Source organism: Colletes latitarsis, chromosome 2 (assembly GCF_051014445.1).
Source record: "Colletes latitarsis isolate SP2378_abdomen chromosome 2, iyColLati1, whole genome shotgun sequence".
NCBI lineage: Eukaryota > Metazoa > Arthropoda > Insecta > Hymenoptera > Colletidae > Colletes > Colletes latitarsis.
Genome location: NC_135135.1, coordinates 3,476,224 through 3,498,700, shown reverse-complemented (window position 1 = coordinate 3,498,700; position 22,477 = coordinate 3,476,224). Strand labels below are relative to the sequence as shown.

Here is a 22,477-nt window from a genome sequence, read left to right as displayed (position 1 = left end):
TGAAGCAAATTGACGATGATTAAGTCCACGTGCTCGAATATAATTTACAATTTTGGTAACTATTTTTAAAACATGTCCGATATTTAAAACTTTGGAGCACAGTGCTTGCTGCTGAATAATACAATAAAAATGTTCAAAATTATTATTGCCATGCTATTTGCATGTTTCTTTTAATCTTGCAACAACTCCTTTAGTAATACCGGTCGTGGTAGGTGCACCATCAGTTGCAAGACAAACCAACTTTTCAAAGGGTAACTTATATTTCTTCAAAACTTCCATAAGTGCATGAAAAATATCAGCCCCAGTGGTTGTATTATGCATAGGAATGATTTCCAAAAATTCTTCATTTATTTTTAAATTAATATCGCATCGGCGAATAAAAACGGCCAACTGAGCGACATTTCGAATATCTGTACTTTCATCAATTCCAATAGAGTACATAGGCTTGAAATGTTGATATTGTTGAATTATGCTGATTTCTCAAATTCTCGGCTATTTCATAAACTCTGCTAGCTACAGTATTTCGACTTAAACTTATACTTAAAAATTTTTTTATTTGTGCTGGACATAATAATTCCACCGCTTTAATTAAGCATTCACTAATAAATTCCCCTTCGGTAAATGGTTTCGATCTGCTTGCGATTAAATGTAATAAAAAGTTGTACGCACCTACTTTTTTTCGATTATCTAACGAACGAGTTGTGATTCATGGATGAAACTTTTATACAATAAAAATCATTTAAAAACACACATTCTTATTTTGTGTATCATCGAAATTGGAGCACACGTTCCCGAGTTGTGCAGTCGGAACAGTTTTCGGCTGGAACGAAAAGTTATACGCACTTAATAAAAAATTAATTTAGTAATACATGGAACGCATTTTATTGATGGATACACTGTTTTAATAATTAATGGGACCTCCTTTATTTTCTAATACTAAAAGGAGTCTCCTCGGAACACTTTGGATCGGTCCTTTGAGTACTTCCGGTGTGATCGCGTTCCAAGCATCGATTATTGCATCCTGGAGGTCAGCAATGGTTTCAAATTGTTGATGATCCTTATAAACATCCCTGGCAATAATTCCCCAAACATTTTCAATAATATTTAGGTCCGGACTTATACCCGGCCACTCCAAAACCGCGATATTCCAGTCAGCGAAAGACTTTTGTGTCTCTTTCGAACGGTGAATAGCGGCATTATCTTGCTGAAAAGTATCTCCATCATCCATATGAGGCAAAGGGAATAGTTCAAGAGTGCGAATGTAGTCCTTCGAAGCCTGCCGACCGCTTAGAAATGCCAACCGTGATTTTTTCCCGAGCTTGAATGCGGCCCAAATCATAACACTACCTCCGCCGGCTTGCCGTCTGATCTTCCGTGGTTATTCCTTCCTGGTATCCTGCCAGCAGTAATCCCAACCAACAGGACCATCAAGATTGAATTTCTTTTCATCGGACCACCACACATTATTCCATTCGAACGTCCACGCATGGTATTTCCGTGCGAACTCCAACCTGGCTTCTTTATGATGCGGTTTCATCCTTGGTTTTCTGGTGATTTTCCGATATTTGATAGTGGGATCTTCAACTAATCTCCTTCTGATAGTTGTATGGGATACCTCGTTCTTCAGTTCCGCGGAAATCCGGCGCGTAGACATCTTTCCATCCGTGGCCGGCTTCTTAATCCTTCGAAGTGATCGCTCATCCAACTTTCTTGGACGCCCTGGAGACTTTTTCTTTCCATAATTTTCACGTAATTTGATGAGGTTTCTAATCACTCCATCAGATCTACCAAGTTTTCTTCAAATTTCTCTCAGTGACTGTCCGCGACCGTACATTTCCCATGCACGGTTCTGCTCCTCCAAGGATAATTTCGCACCACTTCCCATTGTTGTAGAATCAGAACTACGAGCGACGATATCGCAACGACAAAAGACGAGCGACGATATTATTACAGCAAAACACATTCGTCTATTTCCAGCCTGATTCTACAACAATGTTATATTAAATGCGTACAATTTTTCATTCCAGCTAAAAATTGTTACAGCTGCACAACTCGGGAACGTGTGCTCCAATTTCGGTGATACAAGAAGTAAGAATGTGTGTTTTTAAATGCTCTTTATCGTATAAAAGTTTCATCCATGGAACACAACTCGTTCGATAGATAATCGAAAAAAAGTGGGTGCGTACAACTTTTTGTTACGCACTGTATATAACTAACTTTTATAGCAGCTGTATTGTCTTCAACAGATTTAGTGAATACACTTTGTTGTTTTTAAAGAATTGATTTCAATTCCGACAATTTGTCTTCACGAAGTTTTGCAACGTATTGGTTATAGTTCGTTTTATGATTTGTGTCATAGTGCCTTTTAAGATTATATTCCTTAGCAACTGAAATAGAGTTTTTACATAAGTCTTGTTTTGGACACAAAAATATTGCAGTTCCCATTTTTCTTGAAAATTACGATGTTCCTCTTCAATTGATCTTTTCTTACTCATTGCTCTTGAAGTTTGATTATATTTTTATTAAATAACGTTTTAGTTTAATATGAATAAAAACCGAAATCCACTTTAGAGTTCAAAATATCATTTGCAAACAATTGAGCAAACACTGCACTTTGTGACGACTTGTACAAACATGTGTCGTGTGTCGAATTAGATCGCTGCGCGTTCTATCATGTTTCTGATCGTCTTGTGTTTTTATTTCCGTTCAGCTTCAGCTGCCGCTTTTCATTTGACGCTTCGCGTCAGCGCGCAGTGTCCCAAACTATCACGCACCACACGCGCCGCCAGCATCAATCAAGAAGTTCATACTTTCCAACTTGGCGGGCCGCGTGTTTGATATGTCTGATCTATATGGTGTGTCGAGAATTAAAACCCAATGCTTGTATTGAAACTTGTATCGCAACAAGTATCACCATCAGTAGGCTGCTTTATAGAAATGTAAAAAATGTTGAGCGTCGCAATGTATGTATGTATCTAAAATAACAGGTACGCGGCAGTGTCCTGCTGGCACATGCATTGCATCTGTACCTACGCTTCCACGGACGCGTAGGTACCTATAGGCAGGATTCAATGTAGCAGGAATAGTTTTTTGCAAATATCTCGAAAACTGAAGTCGACCGCCAATTTAAAAAAAAAAGTTATTTAAAATATCGTCCTTTATATTATACACATTTAAAAATGAATAAAATCTATGAATAGAGATATCATCGAAAACTTCACCTATTACTTACTGAGTTTATAATTTATATAAATAAATAAAACAACTCATATTCTACAGTAACGTTACATGTTCGAATATTTTTTCGATATTAAAGTTGGGTCTAATTTTGTTTATAATTCATTATGTAGAAATTAATAAAAAATATGGTAATCAATTTTACATACTTAAAAATTGGAATGTGTAGTTTAACTTATGATAGATCAAAAAGTTTAATAAAACATTTCGTATAAGTATATAGAGCAATAATTACTCAAACACCATAGTGTATTAATTATTTCAAATACTACGGTATATGAGTATTAAATTCAGTAATTGTATAGGGTTTGCTATTATCCAGTTTGATACGGAGGTTTCACTCAACATCTGATTATTATTTTCCATTGTCAACAAATGCATCCTGTTGTGATATCTATTCGTTAAGTACTATCACATAATATTGCAACTAAAATTTGTTATTATTACGTTAAAATTTATAACAGAGTGTAACAGAGTTGGGTAAATTTTATTTACGAATAACGAATAAAATTTTTTAATTCATTGGTAAACTAGTTTTTTTTCGTGAATTCGTTTGTCTGGATTTATTTACCAATGAAATGTAAACGGAAGTTAGTTTACGAATAAATTCTGATATTTTTATTCGTTATTCGTGAATAAAATTTTCCCAATTCTGGTTATATGCTTTTAACATGATAGAAATTGCAAGTCGAATTAATGCTGATTAAAGTTTTAAAATTGAAAAATTTCTACTTTAAAATCATATTTTCGCCTTTAAATTATAAAGAACCTTTCAATTGTTTATTATATTTTCATAAAATCATTAAGGATCGTTGAACTTGAAAACAACATTACATGCAGGTTTACTGACATATACAGGACGTTCCACCTAACTCGAACACCTTAAATAGCTAATTTGTTTTTGATGATAGAATAAGATATCGAAGGAAAATATTAATAATTCGAGAAAGGTAAGCATTATAATGAACAAACAATTTTTTTAAAGATCATATTTTCCGTGATTTGGAGCTGATAAAAAAAAATACGTTCAAACTTATATAATATGTTGACATTCAAATGACTTTAAATTACAAAAGCCATGTTTTAATGTACGTGTTGCGGTACAAGTGTATACTTATTTTGTTTCAGAAAATACACCAAATGATTAATGTCCGTGTTTATACATTTTCAAATATGATAAAGGAATATATGAAAATTAACGATAATAGGTTTGAAAGTCATCTGTTAGTCAACATATCATACATGATTGAATATACTCCTTTGTTAGCTACGATAGCTCAATAATAAATATGTCACTCTGTTTAAAACAACATCGATGACCATGAAATCTCGAAAAATATTAACTTAAACAAAATTGTTTGCTCATCATATTTGCCCCTTCCAAATAAACGATGTTATTTTTTAATATTGTTTTATATCATTGGTAATAAATGAAAAATTTTAGATGTTGAAGTTAGGTGGGTCATCCTGTTGCCAATAATTTGTTATTAAATACTTAAAGAGTAATAATCATCATAATATTTCAAATTGTTAATTAGTAAATAATAAATTAGATAATTACGGGATCAGAATGCCATCTATTAGGAAGAGGTGGCCTATGATGATCCAAACACACTAATTTTCGCATTTCATCAATGGACGGCTCTTGATTACTGGGAAGCCACTCAGAATACGGTGCCATGTATTCAAGCGCAACACCATTACATATGCATCTTCGACAAACCTCCCAAAGTATCAAACCCAAACTGTAAATATCTGCTCGTCTGAAGTTTTCTAAACATTCCACACTTATCCTGAAAAGATTTTAAGCATAGCTATTATTATTAATTAATTCCGCTTATCGTCGATAAGTTGATATTCATAAAATGTGCATTTTCAATATTAGACAAGAAACAAAATTCTACACAACTGTTTCAACACATTTTCAACCATTGTCAATATTGTATTGCTAACGGTAGTAGTCATTCCTAAATGTAACAGAAATTAGAATTTCATACTTTTGTTTATAACTTTTTAATAAAACGTTAAACGATCTATGTTAATACAACATCTTTCCTATCGAGATCCATAGTTTGTACGGTCAAAGTTTGGCACTTTGAATCTGGAACATCTTGTATACATTATAAAGCCCAAAGACTGCAAGTACTCCGTTCGATTGCATAATCATTTGGAAAAACTAATTCTATTGCTATGTTAACAAAATTCGTGCGAACTTGTTTGACGTTGTACCGTACACCAACTGGTTCTACCAAAATACCTTGTTGTTTTTACGTTGTTTATATTATTGTACATAATGTTATACATTAAGAAATAATATTTCATTGTTTTTATTTTCTCTATACGACAACAGGAAAGAGCAAAGCGCTATTAACTACTGTCCTCCGATGACTTGAAGTCCCGCGGGACGGCACAGGGGCCCACACACCCGTTTGGTTGTCCAGGCGGCAGGGGAGGTGAATTACTCGTGGCGCGTCCCCAGGTGGCGGATAGGGGCAGCCGCTGGGATGGGATGCGGGGATGAGGTCATCAACCTGAGAAGGCTGGTGGCCGCATCCTCGCATGGCATCCCGGAGGTCGGAGCGAAAGCTCCCAAACACCGGTATGAATGCTTTGCGTGTGTAAATGTGTGTGTGAGTGGCCTGGAGCATGAGACATTTGCCGCGGGTTTTACCGAAGGCTGCAGGTTGGCCACACTGTGCGGATGAGTCCTGCGGCCAACATGGCCACGCGGCCGGCGGCTTAGTCTCATGTCACGAGGCCGCGGGCGCTGGTGATCAGGTGCTTGCGGTTGAGTGGAAATGCGGTGGGAGGAGTGCCTCCCACCGGGAGGGGCCTGAAGAGGCACGACGCGGCGGAGGACTCTGCGATGTCTCACTAGAATTCTCGGTCCCTCGCAAGGCGTCTGAGGATGGTCACCGTGAGGTTTTAGTCGATAAGAGTCCGGCACTACCCGTCAGCTCTCCCTACGGGTGGGCCCGCGGGTGTCCATGAGGATTTCCCCACATATAAAAAAAAAAAAAAAAAAAAAAAAAAAAAAGGAGGAGGTGAACCCCTACGTGGCGCGTCCTCAGGTGGAGGAGGTTACGTGGACGAACCAGGGGCGCTATACCCTGGAAGCCGTAGGAGGAGGTTACATGGAGGTTAAGTTAACAATTCTAAATTTCAGAATAGGAAAGAGAAACAGCCAGAAAGGAGAAAACCAGATGCACAGAAAGAAATAATATGCTTTAAATGTCAAAAGCCTGGACACATTGGTATATACTGTAGGAGTAGGAAAAACCTCTTGAGGAACCATGCCAAAACAAAAGCATGAATGTAGTGCTAAGTACGGCAATGGTCGATGAGCACTCATGGGTCATAGACTCTGGTGCCATGCACCACATGACGCCAAATAAGAAATACTTCTCAATGCTCAAAACAGATATCGAAGCTGAAAATCTTACAACGGCTGATGGGACAACAATGCAGGTATCTGGAAAAGGCAAAGTAAATGCAGAGATTATTGAAGCAAGAGGAAGTTTACAGGAATTTGAAGCAGAAAACACCTTATGAGTACCAGGTATTAAAAAGAATATTTTATCAGTTACACAAATAATATAAAATGGAAAGAAAGTGATTTTTGACAAGTTTGGATGCCGCATATGTGATAAAAGAAACAGCACACTAATGAAAGCTTTCAGAAAGGATAGGTTATATAGGGTGTTTGGTAACTGGTGATACAAGCGAAAAGGGGATAATTCTACATGAAAAAATAAGTCTAAAATATAGAATAAAAATTTTGCATGTGAGGGTTTGTTTTCGAGAAAATCGCCTTTGAATTTTCGCCAGGTGTGCGTGCACTTAACCATGCCTTGTTACAGTGGATCTCGTTATAGATGATTGTCTCGATGGGTATTATTGCAGTTTAAGTTTAAGTTTAAGTTAATAAACAATTCCATGATACTGGAAATGTTTATCAACATAAACTTCAATCGAGACAATGATCTACAGCGAGATATGTTATAACAAGACATAATCAAGTGCTCGCGTAACCGGCGAAAATTCAAAACCGATTTTCTCGGAAACAAAGCCTCACATGAAAAATTTTTATTCTATATTTTAGACTTATTTTTTCATGTGGAATCACCCCCTTTTCACTTGTACCACTAGTTACCAAACACCCTGTATATAGTAAAGGCAAAACCTCAGATTATATATAGTGGAAAAGTGGCAAAGTTATAGGCAGAAAGGTCAAATAAGCTATCCCTGGATATATGGCACAAACGTCTCATGCACATCAACAAACATCAGATAATCAAAATGATAAAGACTGAGGCGGTAAACTGTCTGGACTGTGACATATCAGAACCAACACCATGTGATAGTTGTCTAATAGGTAAGTCAAGGAGGCAACCATTCCCAAAGCTAACCAAAGATTTGAAAACCGAAGTTCTTGAACTCGTACATGCTGACGTGATGGGTCCACTTGACAACAAAAGTTGGGGAGGTGCCAGATATATGTATACACTCCTCGAACGACTTCCCAATATCCCAGTCGTCTAAGGCAGGACCTGCTAGAAAGCCTTACTGACGAGTCCACTAGCAGGCCCGGACGAAACGCGCCCACTCCTTTCCTTTTCCTTCATCCTACAGAATTCTCACGGGTGGCCCCACCCCGCAGCGAAGCAGCGCTACACAATGCTAATATTTGATCTTGGAGATTAATTCCATTCATTTCCTTGTTGTACTCTGTAATACAATTTGGTTTTGAAATACGACAGGATCCTTGTATAGTCATTTCGACTGTTTCATGTTTTGTCGTAATAATATAAACATCTCGTGTTGCGTCGCGGAACATGCCGTTTCGCTTACAACAGCAATTCGGCGTCTACATTGACGCTAAATGGTTTTAGTGTCAATGTAAATTAAATAACCGTCATAAAGGGCCCGCTCCAGCGACCTCGCGACCTGGTCTCAACCCGTTGGGCCAGGGGTTTTCCCGATACCTGGGGCGCGCAGTCCACCCTCGCGAACGCGAAATGCAAGAAGTACCAGCGCACCAATCTTGAACGAAAAAGGTTCTGATTTGGTGCGGCTGGCTTCTTGCATTGGGATATAAGGCGCGACATTTAGCGTACAAATCAGACCAAAACGTCGAACACCATCACGTATCGTCGTACGAACGAGAGAGGGCCCACGCCACAGAAATACAGTCCACTACACAAACCAACGCTTTATATATCAACAGACGTGCAAGAAGAGCTCTCGACGTACAACACATTGCAAGAGCTCTCAACATCTCGCTTGTCTTACCATTTTATAGCGAGTATTCGGTTGCAGCTTCTTATTGCGTATTCCCCCCTTTTTAAGTTTACATTACACAAATCTTTTGGTATATGCTTCCTATTTTCCCGTACTGTGCTAATTACATTTGTTTTATAATTAAACGATAATGTCATAAACAATTTTGGGGAAAAATACCAGTTATCTTCGTATAAAGTATGACTCCTGTGCAACACTGACTCAGAAAGTTCTTTAACAACACTTTCCGAAGTGCTATCATCACGGTTTATTTTATCGTGGCCTGTATATATTTCAAATTCATAGCAATGAATCAACCGAATATCACAACCTTTACAAGTGTGTACGATGATGCCACAAATAACTTACATAGAACTGCAAAATTGTGTCAATGTAAAAGACTTCTATGCGCTATTAGTCACTGAAGAAATGTTTCAAGAGATAAGTGAACAGACCAACATATATGCAACACAAAAGTGATCAACGATTACTTCGAAGCGTATAGATCCGCGGATCCCTACCAATAAAAAAGCAATCAAGCAGAATATTCAAGTCGGCGCTGAAATGTTCGCCGGGAGTTCCGTGATCAGAGGCGCTGTCCACGGTCTTGCTAGGTTTACGCACGGCATTCAAGGAAGATCTGCAGGCTCTTCCCGTGGAGATGCTGTTCGGGACATTGCTTCGCATCCCGGGGGAATTTTTTGTTACACAGGAGCAACCGGCCTGTCAGTCGAACTTCGCCAGGCAGCTGCGAAGGCTCTTCAAGGCCATCAAGCCGGTTCCGGTGGCGAGCTATTTCCTCCAGCGGTCCTTCGTGTTTAAGAACCTCTAGACCTGTACACACGTCTTCTGCAGGCTGGAAAAAATCAGGAGGCCCTTGGAACAGTCATACACGGGCCCGCACCGGGTAGTCAGGAGGATTAACTTTCGTCCTGGATGTCCACGCGGAGGAGAAGGTATACTCGACGGATAACTTGAAGCCAGCCTACTGGGAGGCCTCAGAACCACCACCAGTTACGCCGTCGTCAGCTGCACTACCACCATCTCCGCCACAGCCCAAGCCCTTCAAGAGGATGAAGAAGCGGGGGTGATGTTCTCTTCGCTTCCAGACTTGGTCACCGAGGGGGGAAAGAGATTTCTGTGGCGCCACCGTTGTTGATGCAGTCGCATCCGCGCCCCCTTTGTGCGCTTTTGAGGGAACCAACGGAAAGAAACAGCTAGCGTGTCCGGTAGCAATTCAAGTTTATTCATTCAGTTTTTGTTCGCTGCTCGACACGGTCGCAACAGAACTTCTGAAACGTTCTTCTTTACGCGCTACATGCTGTGAATTTGTCGTTCGATTCCTCATGGCATTATAATATCCTTTATTAGTTGTATTGTTCTTTGTTAATAAATTCATCTGTTAACTGTTAACAGCGCGTTTGTATAACCCGCCTTTCGTTTCTACCCGCACGCGACATAGTAACAAACAGTCGCGGCATAGGGACGCGACATATACAGGGTGTTCGGCCACCCCTGGGAAGAATTTTAATAGGAGATTCTACTTACCGACGTTATCGACATCCTTAAATTTTTGTCCACTTATGGGAACGCGAACATCTTACATTGAACGAGATTCATTGTGTATTTGAAGTGGTATTCACCCTTTCTCTGTGAAAATCTCGACGGGCGAGTTTTGATATGCCCTTCTGTATTTTCATAAGACAGGTTGAATCTTATTCGACCAAAGGCATTCGCGTGCCAATAAGTGGACAAAAATCTAAGGCTGTCGATAACATCGGTAAGCAGAATTTTTCATGCTGCATGAGAACCACTAGTACTAGCCTAACGCAACCTTTCGCGCGTACGCAGCTGTTCGCGGATTGCCATTCTATAGGAGGAACTTTGTTCCGAAAAGTAATAAAACCTAGGCACTCCCGAGCCTTAGTACGACTCTGCGAAACGTCAACGGCGTCATACACGCAGGATTAGATCTATCGCCACGCCATCAACCGGATCAAGCGTGCGATCTATAAGCGTTTTTGTTTTGAAACCAGAACTGTGTAAAGGTTCGAAGCGTCCGCAGCTAACGAGTTTGCTTGTTGTGAATTTTCGACCACTGTGACTTGTACTTGCGACCGAACACCGTCGTTAATTATATTGTCGTCCAGTGTACCGTCGTAATCGTTATCGTTAATTGTGATTAAATGATATAGTGAACAATCTAAGTGTATGATTCTCTCTGGCACAAAACCCAACGTGGTTGTAAAGTCACGATTCCTCGCTCCGTATCCTTGCTAGGATAGACCTAGCGAACCAAAAAGTGATTGGCTGACTCGAGAAGCACTCGCCGAGCCATTTTCCACGAAACAAAGTGATATACTCTATATATGAGGATCTTTCTTCGGAAGAATTGCTTCATCGGTGCTTGGGCGGATGCACGTAAAACAATAATCAAAGCAACTCTACGCTTTGGCAGTTTGTTCCAAAGCATATACAGGATGTTCGGCCACCCCTGGGAAAAATTTTAATGGGGGATTCTAGAGGCAAAAATAAGACGAAAATCAAGAATACCAATTTGTTGATGGAGGCTTCGTTGAAAAGTTATTAACAATTAAATTCAAAAATTTCAAATCGTTCTGGAAAAATTATTTTCGGTTGCAAGGGTTAATTACAATCATTTTTGGTCATTACACATACCCCCGAAATCCTACGCATTTTCGAGAAAAAATTTCCTTACCGAAAATCTATTTAGATGCCTAAATTTTTCAACGAAAAAAAAAAAATTTCAAATCGTTTTGGAAAAATTATTTTCGGTTGTGGGGGTCAGTTACAATCATTTTTTGTGAATAGACATACTTCCGAAATCTTGCGCATTTTCGAGAAAAAAATTCAGTATGGGCGAAACTTTAAACGTTAATAACTTTTTAACGAAGCTTCCATCAACAAATTAGTATTCTTGATTTTCGTCTTATTTTGGCCTCTAGAATCCCTCATTAAAATTTTTCCCAGGGGTGACCGAACACTCTGTATACACGGGTGCTAAAGTGATTCAGATAGCGGCTTTTCTGGCCGTATGGACCTTCAATGATGGGTATTCTCCATTATTGAAAATATTGGAACTGTTGGGAGTGAAAATCTGCAGCAGAGCGTCGTTGCCTTGCTGTCATAAGGGAGACTAGATTGGAGAAAAAACTACAGAAATTGAAAAATAATGAATTATTTGGAGAAACGGTAGGACTATTATAAGGACCCGGCGTAGCAGTTTGACCGTAAGATGCCACATCATCCACGTATACATATAAAAATTGGACGTAAAACTTTAAAGCTGTTTTTCTCGAAACTACATTTTTCGGCACTACATAGATGATAACATGAAAACTACTCAAGATATCAACATCAAATTTATACAGTATCTTTAGAACTGGTCTCTCTATGGCAAGAACTAGGATAATTGCGATATATGCAATACTTTTTCTTTTACTAACAAAAACGCAACCGAATGTATGAAAATATCCAGTATTTTTTCGTAAAATAGCTACCATTTTGCTATTTTTTGTTTTTTTGAAAAGATCCTAGTTCATGCTATAACCACACTCATCTACATTAAGAATATCTTTGGTTTTTGGATTTCGGACAAGTTGTTCACAAGATATCACCTACGCAGTCGGGTCCTCTCAATGGAGTATTAGGAGGCGATTTTATACGGGCTTTTAATTGCAAGATCGACTATGAAAACTCTAATATTTCAGCTCAAACTATTTCATTTCCAATTCCGCTGGGTTATAACATACCCCGTAATTTCGAATCGGTATTGATAATAAATCCTTGTACTGAAACGGTTATTCCTATCAAACTCAAAAATCCATATAATTTAAGAGAAAGTATAGTCATCTGAATCATTAGATTCAAACCATTCTCTTCTCATTCCCAATGCAATTGTACGAGTTCTAAATTAAAATGAATTCTTTATTACTATAGTGAATAGATTTCTTTTTAAATAACAAATTCCAATTCCTGAATTATTTCTCGAACCGGTTCCTACCGAAGGAAGAATTTATCAGTTAGCTCCAGAACAAGATAGTAATGAAGTAAATAATAGATTACAAGTTCTAAGTGAAAACTTACGGTTGAGTCATTTGAACCCTGAGGAACGATCATTTATGGAATCTATTTGTACCGAATTCAATGATATTTTTCATTTGCTTACGGACTTATTAACACGGACCACCGCTAGCACTCATGAAATTAAAACAATTAATGAAAAACCCATTCATATTAAGAGTTATAGATATCCAGAAATTCACGAAACGGTTAACAAACAAATAGAAAAAATGTTATATGGTATAAATAAACTTCCACAAGTCCTTGGTCGAGTCCTTTTTGGTTAGTCTCAAAGAAGATCGATGCATCCGGTGAACGCAAATGGCGTAAGTTGTAGACTATAGAAAATTAAATAAAAAAACTATAGGTGACGCTTACCCCCTTCCTAACATATAGGATATACTGGATCAATTAGGACACGCAAATTACTTTACTACATTAGATCTTGCAAACGGGTATTATCAAATTCCAATGAACCCCTGCGATTCTCCAAAAACAGCGTTTACAACGCTAAACGGCCATTATGAATCTACGGGGGAACGGTTACAACTTTTTCCTATGAACCTGCATTTCGATAAGCTGGAATATAAAAACATTTTCTCATCGTTTCAAAATTTAAAATGAGTACTTCACAACAGTAAATTCGTTTTTATCCTTCCAGAAAAACATACCAATATTAAGACACCTGTATTATGTGAAATGCTCAGGTTTATATTTCCGGAAAATGAAATTAAACTCTTTAATAATTCAAAAATTATTTCTAAAAATCGACAAACAAGAGGAAATACTAAAAGAGTCATATTATTGGCCTAGTATGAAATCAGATATTAAAAATTAGGTAATTATTTAGATTAGGGTACATCTCATCGATTTCGATGATTTTGAAATATGTTGTAGAAATATACATTTTGAAAAACTTTTTCCTATACATATTACCCCCGCTCGCGCTTAGTTGGTGAGATATTTGCAAAAAACTAGTGCTATTACATATTGAATTCTGCCCAGACGTGAAAACTCGTGGTCACGTATACGCTCAACGTATACACTGCCGATGCGTAGACTTTCTTCTGTTTTGATTCTTTGTTTTCGATGAAACTAAGATATGTTATAAAGGACGATAAAAATTCAAAATTGACACGTGTAGGCGGGGAAGAGGCTCCGCCCTTTCCCCTGCACCCCCTCCTCGACAAATCAGACCCTGATCTAACTTAATCTATGTTTCTAAATGTACTTCGAGATAGATTAGGTTAGGTCTGGGTTAGATTATTATATTGGGGAGGGGGTGCTCCGCCCCTCCCCCGCTTACGCGTGTCAATTTTGAGGTTTTCTAAAGGCAGCATTTTCGCAAAACAAGTTCAACAGATCAGAAATTGGTTAATTTGAACGTTTCAGTTTAACCGGTATGTACGTCGTTTGCTGGTCACACCGACCGTTTACGAAAACAGTAGATGAGCGACGGTTCCGTGCTAATGCGTCGCTTTGGGCGCGTGGTTAACACTCAGTAATGTGTAGTGGGAAAATTGAATATTGCATTAATTAGATTAAATTTCGAATTTTATTAAATATTTCATAGATATTATTGCATTAGGGGTGTATGTACATGTTAAGCACCGGTTGATTCATTAATGGGAAACACGTCCGCCATTATATTAAAAAACGCAACAAGACGATCGTTAAAATTGAATTTTCGTCGAAAGAGAAACTCTGCTATGTACCCAATATAATGGTAGGTGCGTATTCCATAGCGGGGAATATTCGCCCGTGTTTCCCGCCATGTTCGCTCTATATTTTGGGTATGAGCACCGCTATTTGGATCCACAAAGTTCATTTTGTGGTTCACCGTTAAATGCTTATAGCCTTTGTGATTCAAACAGTCATATGCCTTCCAACAGTCCGAAATGATTGTTGTCCCCGGCTTAATTTTTCGTTGTATAACGGAAAGTAACGTTTCGCTACTTCGGTCTGGAACCGGCTCAATAAAAAATTGTTTATTAGTACGATCGAAGCCTCCAAATACTCACTGTCCACTCATAAGACGACCTTTATTATATTTCCGTTTGCCAATTTTTGCTTCATCGACTTCGACAATTTGATTTTCGCCTCCTATTTGAACTGAATATTTTTCAGTCCATAAAACACACAATTCTCTGCAAAAGCTTGCCCAACCAACAACTGTCGTTGTAGATACACCCAGTTCTTTCATTAAAAATGTTTGCCGGGGTGGCCGTAGCATTATGTGGTAAGCTATAAATCTGCAGATGGCCTGAATTGGTATGCGTGCATGTTGGAACCACGTATTATGTAACGCACTAATTTGTACTACGCATTCTTTTTTCACGCGTTTTTTACTACTATTCTTCGTAAAAAATGTATTCCGACATTTAAACATTGATCTCTTACGATTAAATGTCATTTCCTTCTGACATTTTGTGCAAACCATGCTTCCATGAATTACCTTTTATTCAATTAAATATCTATTAATATTCCGTAGTCGCAACAAATATTTAGAAATTCATAGTTACCTTCCACTCAATTAAAAATTCTATTAATTTCTCATAGTCATCACAAATATGTAAAAACTCGTATAATTTCATTATAGTTATATGTACTGTAACACTATACGCGAAAATAATGTTAGAAAAGTGATTCTTTGGACGAGTTAATTGTGCGTGCTTCTTTACCTCGTAACGCGTACTGCACTAATTGTAAGGAGAAAAAAAAAGAATCAAAACAGAAGAAAGTCTACGCGTCGGCAGTGTATACGTTGAGCGTATACGTGGCCACGAGTTTTCACGTCTGGGCAGAATTCAATATGTAATAGCACTAGTTTTTTACAAATATCTCAGAAACTAAGCGCGAGCGGGGGTAATATGTATAGGAAAAAGTTGTTCAAAATGTATATTTCTACAACATATTTCAAAATCATCGAAATCGATGAGGTGTACTCTAATCTAAATAATTACCATAACCACGACCACGAAAAGACCATTCGACAAAATAGCAATTGATATAGTGGGTCCGTTGCCTTTAACAGAAGAAGGGAACAGATTTATTTTAACAGCTCAAGATGACTTGACAAAATATTGTTTCGCAGAAGACATTCCAAATCACGAAGCCCTAACAATAGCAAAAGTCTTAACCAAAATTTTCATGCAGTTCGGTATACCTAAAACATTCTTGTCAGATCAAGGTTCCGATTTTATGTCAGAGTTAATAACAAATTTAAGCAACCTTTTTAAAACGAAACATATATCCACTACTCCTTATCACCTCAGACAAATGGAGCACTCGAAAGGTATCATTTGACATTAAAGGATTATCTTAAACATTACATTAAATCAGAACACACTGAGTGGGACGAGTATGTACAATTTGCAATATTCAATTACAACACTTTGATCCATAAGTCAACAAACTATACTCCTTATGAACTCCTATTTGGTAAGAAACCCCATCTACCTTCATCTATTACACAAGAGCCAAAATTCTGTTATACATATGATGATTACATACGATCATTACAACATAAATTAAATACGTCGTTTAAAATAGCTCGAGATAAAATCTTAGAATCTAACACAAAAAGCAAGGAATATTACGACAAGAAAAATAACCCTACTACTTTCAAAGAAAACGATCTTGTCTGCATATACCACCAACAATCTAAACCCGGCCAAAGTAAGAAGCTGTCTCCCAATTATAATGGTCCTTACAGAATAATGCGCGTCTATCCCAACAACACAGCACAAATTCAATTAGGCAAAAGAAAACGGAAATATCACACTAATCTTTTAAAACACTATTTTTCAGATGAATTCAGTAATCTTGCTATTTCTACTACTTCCTAAACTCATTACCAGTCACACATATACTAATACTCATCTTACCCATTCAAGCGGAACATTTTACAGTAAAATAGGAATTACACGGGTCGCTAATACAAAATTGACACTACTAACACATATTAATACTATTTACTTACTTGTTAGACCAGGCACGACAAATACTCAAGGCAAATTATATTAAATCGCAAAATCTTTGTACTTTATCTTTGAAAGATCCAACCGCGTGCGATCATGCAAGTTATCATTGCGAACAAACATTGAGAATCATAAGCGATAAGTTGAAGGATATTGAAAATAAGCATGAAATTTTATATCAAATGATAGATCAGGACGTTGATAAACGAAGATGGCGTGGTTAATCAATGGTGTGTCTTATGTGCTCAATTGGCTTTTTGGCACCCTTGACGCAGACGATGCACAATACTATACAAATAGCATCAATATGTTACTAAACGATAACAAACAAATTCAGACGCTAATGAAATCCCAGATTCAGATTATTTCCAGGACAATTCGAAATTTTAATCACTCTTTAACTTCGTTAAAAAATAGTGAAGATACAATGATTGACAATATTAATCGTATAAACCACTTCTCTGTACAAACCAATTCAATTTTAACCAGATTAGAACTCTGATCAATAATAGGACAACAAATTGCAACACTATTGTCGCTAACCAATAGAATTTCATCCGAATATAACAAGTACATAGAAGCAATTAATCTAGGAAGGCATAACATTATATCACCATTAATCGTAACACCCAAGGTTCTAGTCGAAAAATTAGTTAACTATAAAAGCGAATATGAACTAGTAGTGTCTCCGGGTCTAAAAAACTTACCAATTCTTTACGGACTTATGTACGTCCGAGTAATATTTTCTGATAATCTTATTATATTCGCGTTAAATTTTCCACTAACAATCAAAACTACATTTGACTCATACACCCTCTGTCCCAAAAATAACTGGAATAGCTTTAAAAATAACAGAAGTAGTTGGAAAATCTTGTCAAATATCATTTGTTTATTCAAAATATTCTCCCTCAACAGAAATACAACGTTTTGCACGTTTGAAAAGTGCATCTCGTCGTTTTTTGTTGAATATGTTCAATTGACCCAAAGCGGTTTCCTTTCATCGCCAAATGCAACTTAGGGAATAAAAAATAGTCGCAGGGAGCCAAGTTGGGCGAATAGGGGGGATGCTAAAGTAAAAAAATTTTTCTTTTTGTCAAAAAATCGGTGATAATTGATGAACGATGAAAAGATGCATTATCGTGCAATAATCGCCAACTGCCAGGTTCTCAATATTCAGGGCGGACACGACGAATACGGCCTACCAAACGTTTCAATACGCTAAGATAATACTCAGTATTAACCGTTGTGCCACTTGGAACAAATTCTTTGTGGATAATTCCCTTGGAATCGTAAAAAGCAATGAGCATTGTTTTGCTCAATGCCCAATTCGGTTCATTTTTTGACCATCCGTCAATCGATGTGGAACAAACTTTGAATTTAACTTCCGAAGACCAAGTTTTTCGGTTAAAATGGAATGATTCTGTTTCGAATCCACAACAATAGAACTTAAATTACAGAACAACGCTAAAATTTACATCATTGCAGCATATTCAACTAGCAACTGCAAAAAAGAATTCATGATAGAGTTAAAGAAATTATTTGAAATCCTTGAACTACATAGATCAAATCATTACTACCTTCTAGCCGGCGACTTAAACGCGAAACACACCTCCTGGGGTAATTCCTTGAACAATGCAAGAGGCGTATCGCTTAACAAATGGTATACCGAAAGTAGAATCAAATATAGAACCTCCTTACTCAAAACAGCAGTCCCATCGTTCCCAAAAAGCGGAGCGTTCCTCGACCTCTGCCTCGCGGACGATAGAATCAAATTCCACAATCTACCTGCTCCAAGAGCCCTAGACACATTCACATACGACAGTGACCACAGAGCATCACTAATGAACATTTCGATTCAGACTCTCGACACACTCGAACTAGACGAACCCACGACGACAATAAAATACAATTTTAGCAAAGCCGACTGGGCAAAATATCGCGACTTCTTAATAGAAAATGACGACACAAACGTCACGAACGACAGAAATTTAACAAAAAACGAGATCGACGCACACATAGACAAGCTTAACGACAACATAACTCAGGCAATAGATTCTGCAATACCGCGAGCAAACAGCAATTTTAACTCCACGGACAGATACCTAAATCCTAAAATCAAGAATCTCCGAAGACAAAAGAGCCGTCTGCTCACATATCTAAATAACCTATCCAGAATCCAAAACTACACCACAGCAAACGACCCACTGATACAAGCACTTAAAGAGGCTTTAAAGACAATTAGACACGAAATCAAAAAAGCTTTTCATGAATCGGTCAGCACTTTTTGGAAAAACAAAATTAGTAAAATTTCACAACGAAAATCGAAAGAACTTTTCCCATCTATTAATAGTATATTCCGTCCCAAAGAAAAGAACTCCATCGAGGATCTGAAAATACCATCATCCAATAGAAGCATTTTTCATAGAGCCAATGTAATAGTTGACAACCTACAAACTGACGCACACAACAACGTACTCGTTACAGACGCACAAGACAAACTAAACATATTAGGCGCGCATTTTGAATCGGTCCACACGCAAAATTCAGAGATGGGAAAAGAACAACTCTCCAATATCATCAAACGAAAAATCGACTCACTCCAACAGGAAATCGAACAAGACAGACTAGACAACAAAACATTATGCACATTTACGGACACAAACACAGCAGACAATCCCGACCCAGATGCCATCCCATCCAACTACTTCACATCCTTTGATAAACTAAAAACCACATTCAAGCGTCTGAACAATAAAAAATCCTCTAGCTTCGACGGTATCCCAAATATAGCTTTGAAAAACCTTCCGTTTCGCTACATTTACTATTACGCGATTCTTTTCAACAACTGTTTAAATTTAGCTTATTTCCCAACCGCATGGAAAACCGCGAAACTTATCACAATTAAGAAAAAGGGCAAGGACGGTAACGACCCTTCTAGTTATCGCCCCATCAGCCTGCTTTCTAACATCAGTAAAATATTCGAGACGTGCATAAACAATTCAATCAACGCCTTTTGCAATACCAAGAATATTATCCCAGAGACCCAATTCGGATTTAAATTCAAACACTCCACCGTCCATGCTATATCGAAGTTCACTTCCGATATATGCTGGGCCCGCAACTCAGACGAATGCGTAGGTGCGATTTTCATTGACCTCGAAAAAGCATTCGACACAGTTTGGCTGGATGGTCTATTCTTCAAACTCCTTAAGAAAGAATTTCCCAAACATCTCGTCAAATTGATATGGTGTATGCTACGCGGTAAAAACTTTTTTGTTACAGACGGCGAATTTATTTCCAGCAAACGTTTCAACATCACCAACGGACTTCAACAGGGCACCGTCAACTCTCCACTGCTCTTCAATATATTTATAAGCGACTTGCTGCAAATGTATGACCTAAACAGCGACAACGTCAAATCAGCAATAGCTTTCGCGGACGACCTTTTGATTTACTCTCGACACAATAAACCTTCCGTAATACAAAACGAACTTCAGAACACCTTCGGTAAAATTCAGAATTACTTCCACACATGGAAATTGAAAATTAACATTAGTAAATGCGAAACTATTCTCTTTAGACCGTATATTTCAAGCATTTCCGACGCGAACGCAGACGTACGCAAGCATGGCACAAAATTTCACTTATACGACAGCAATGATCGCAACCGCAAGTTACCCCATAAAGACATCGTTCGCTATTTAGGCATACATTTGGACTTTAAACTGAACTACAATCACCACGTACAAATACAGATAGACAAAGCTCAAAAGGCATTCTTCTCTCATAAACGCCTCTTTTACTCAAAGGATCTTGACACATCCGTCAAGGTCCTTTGCTATAAATCTTTAATCCGGCCCGTATTAACCTACGGTTGCCCTATTTGGTTTAACGTCAGCGCGAGTACTATGGAAAAGCTAAGACTTTTCGAGAGAAAGTGCCTCAGAGCTTGTCTAGGGGCATACAGAACACCTGAGTCTAACTTCACTAGAATGATCAGCAACTACAAATTATACGAAAACGCGAAAATTATTAGAATAGATTTGTTTATGCTTAAATTGATCCGAAACCACTGGTCTAGCGCGCGTAGAATCAAACTCAATAGCCTAATTTACGGTCCAACTTATCCGAATCCATTATATCACGATAAGACACGACTGACAGGATACACCCCACCGGAATCATTTTTATATTTAGACAGCGCAGGATATATTCAGAACAATGTTAACATACCAATCATCTACCATATCAATAGAAAAACTTACGACAAGAAACTCTTATACGACGTAAACACATACTTCGACGACCCCGACATACGTTTTAACTACAGACTTTCGACGATAGACCTGAACGACAAACATAGACACAACACTGACAAATATTGGTGGTTGCAGTCCAGTTAAACATACCATAGATCATAATCGAGTACACCTAAGATACACTGTATTATACATACAAACACAACTGTTTTAAATTTAAGTAGCTCTAAACCGACCTTAACTACCCCACAGTTACAATCAAACTATATAACTATACTAACACAGACAGTATTTACTGTCCCATTTATTTATTTGTAACAAGCACGGCCTCCTCGGTAGTATAGTGGTTAGTATCCCCGCCTGTCACGCGGGAGACCGGGGTTCGATTCCCCGCCGGGGAGAGTATTATTTTTGAATTTTATTGTTTATACTTAGTTTAAAGTTCTATTTTATTATATTAACATATAACTAACATCCTCCCCATTCCCTACCCTATCCTCCTTTCAATCACCACATAAGTATAGTTTTTTCCTCGTGCCGTTTTCTATACATAATCCCAATCCAGCTAACTATAAGAAATTCCTCTTTATATTACACTCACTGTAGCATTAAGTGCAGTAATTATAGTCTAGTGTTAAGACTACGCGTGCTCTGCGCTGAGCCATTAGTCTAAGTATATATTGTTTTAATGTAACCATTTGTACGTTTAGGTTTATTGTACCATTGTATACAGGGTGTTCGGCCACCCCTGGGAAAAATTTTAATGGGAGATTCTAGAGACCAAAATAAGACGAAAATCAAGAATATAAACTTCTTGTCTGAGGCTTTGTTAGAAAGTTATTAACAATTAAATTCAAAAACTTCAAATCATTCTGGAAAAATTATTTTCGGTTGCGAGGGGCAATTACGATTATTTTTGGTGAATAGACGTACCATCGAATTCTTACGCATTTTTGAGAAAAAAATTCGGGTAGGTGCTGAAATTTTTTGACGAAAAAAAATTTGTTCAAATCGTTTTAAAAAAATTATATTTGGATGCGGGGGTCAATTACAATCATATTTGGTCATTACACATACCTCCGAAATCCTACGCACTTTCGAGAAAAAAATTCCTTACCGAAAATCTAATCAGGTACCTAAATTTTTCGAGGGGAAAAAAAAAAATTTCAAATCGTTCTGAAAAAAATATTGTTAGCTGTGGGGGTCAATTACAATCAATTTTGGTCATTACACATACCCTCGAAATCTTACCCACTTTCTAGAAAAAAATTCGAGAAGGTGTGAAATTTTTCGACAAGATTAAAATATTTCAAATCGTTCCGAAAAAAATATTGTTAGCTGTAGGGGTCAATTGCAATCATTTTTGGTGAATAGACATACCCCCGAAATCCTGCGCATTTTCAAGAAAAAAATTCAGAACGGGTGGAACTTTAAACGTTAATAACTTTTTAACGAAGCCTTCATTAACAAATTGATATTTTTGATTTTCGTCTTATTTTGGCCTCTAGAATTCCCCATTAAAATTTTTCCCACGGGTGGTCGAACACCCTGTATATATTTATAATTGTACTGGCACAATAAACGTGTTTTCAAAAAAAAAAAAAAAAAAAAAAAAAAACGTTAGAGTGTCCGACTGTG

The 22,477-nt window shown here is 37.6% G+C and overlaps 1 protein-coding gene, 1 non-coding gene and 1 pseudogene across 4 annotated transcripts in view; 1 reads left to right on the top strand and 2 right to left on the bottom strand.

Moving 5' to 3' along the window:
* Window positions 1-22,477, bottom strand: part of Sax (type I BMP receptor saxophone) — a 136,527-nt gene that overhangs the window by 15,068 nt on the left and 98,982 nt on the right. For 2 of the 3 annotated variants that reach the window (XM_076784213.1, XM_076784212.1), the window contains exon 6: window positions 4,799-5,030. The exons of the other annotated variant lie outside the window; for it this stretch is intronic. In XM_076784213.1, coding sequence (XP_076640328.1) covers window positions 4,799-5,030 — 232 coding nt within the window. The remainder of the gene's footprint in view (window positions 1-4,798; window positions 5,031-22,477) is intronic. 3 annotated transcript variants of the gene reach the window in all.
* On the bottom strand, window positions 14,204-14,833 carry LOC143347067 (uncharacterized; annotated as a pseudogene).
* On the top strand, window positions 21,169-21,240 carry Trnad-guc (transfer RNA aspartic acid (anticodon GUC)). Its single transcript has one exon. It is a non-coding gene; the product is annotated as a tRNA-Asp (tRNA).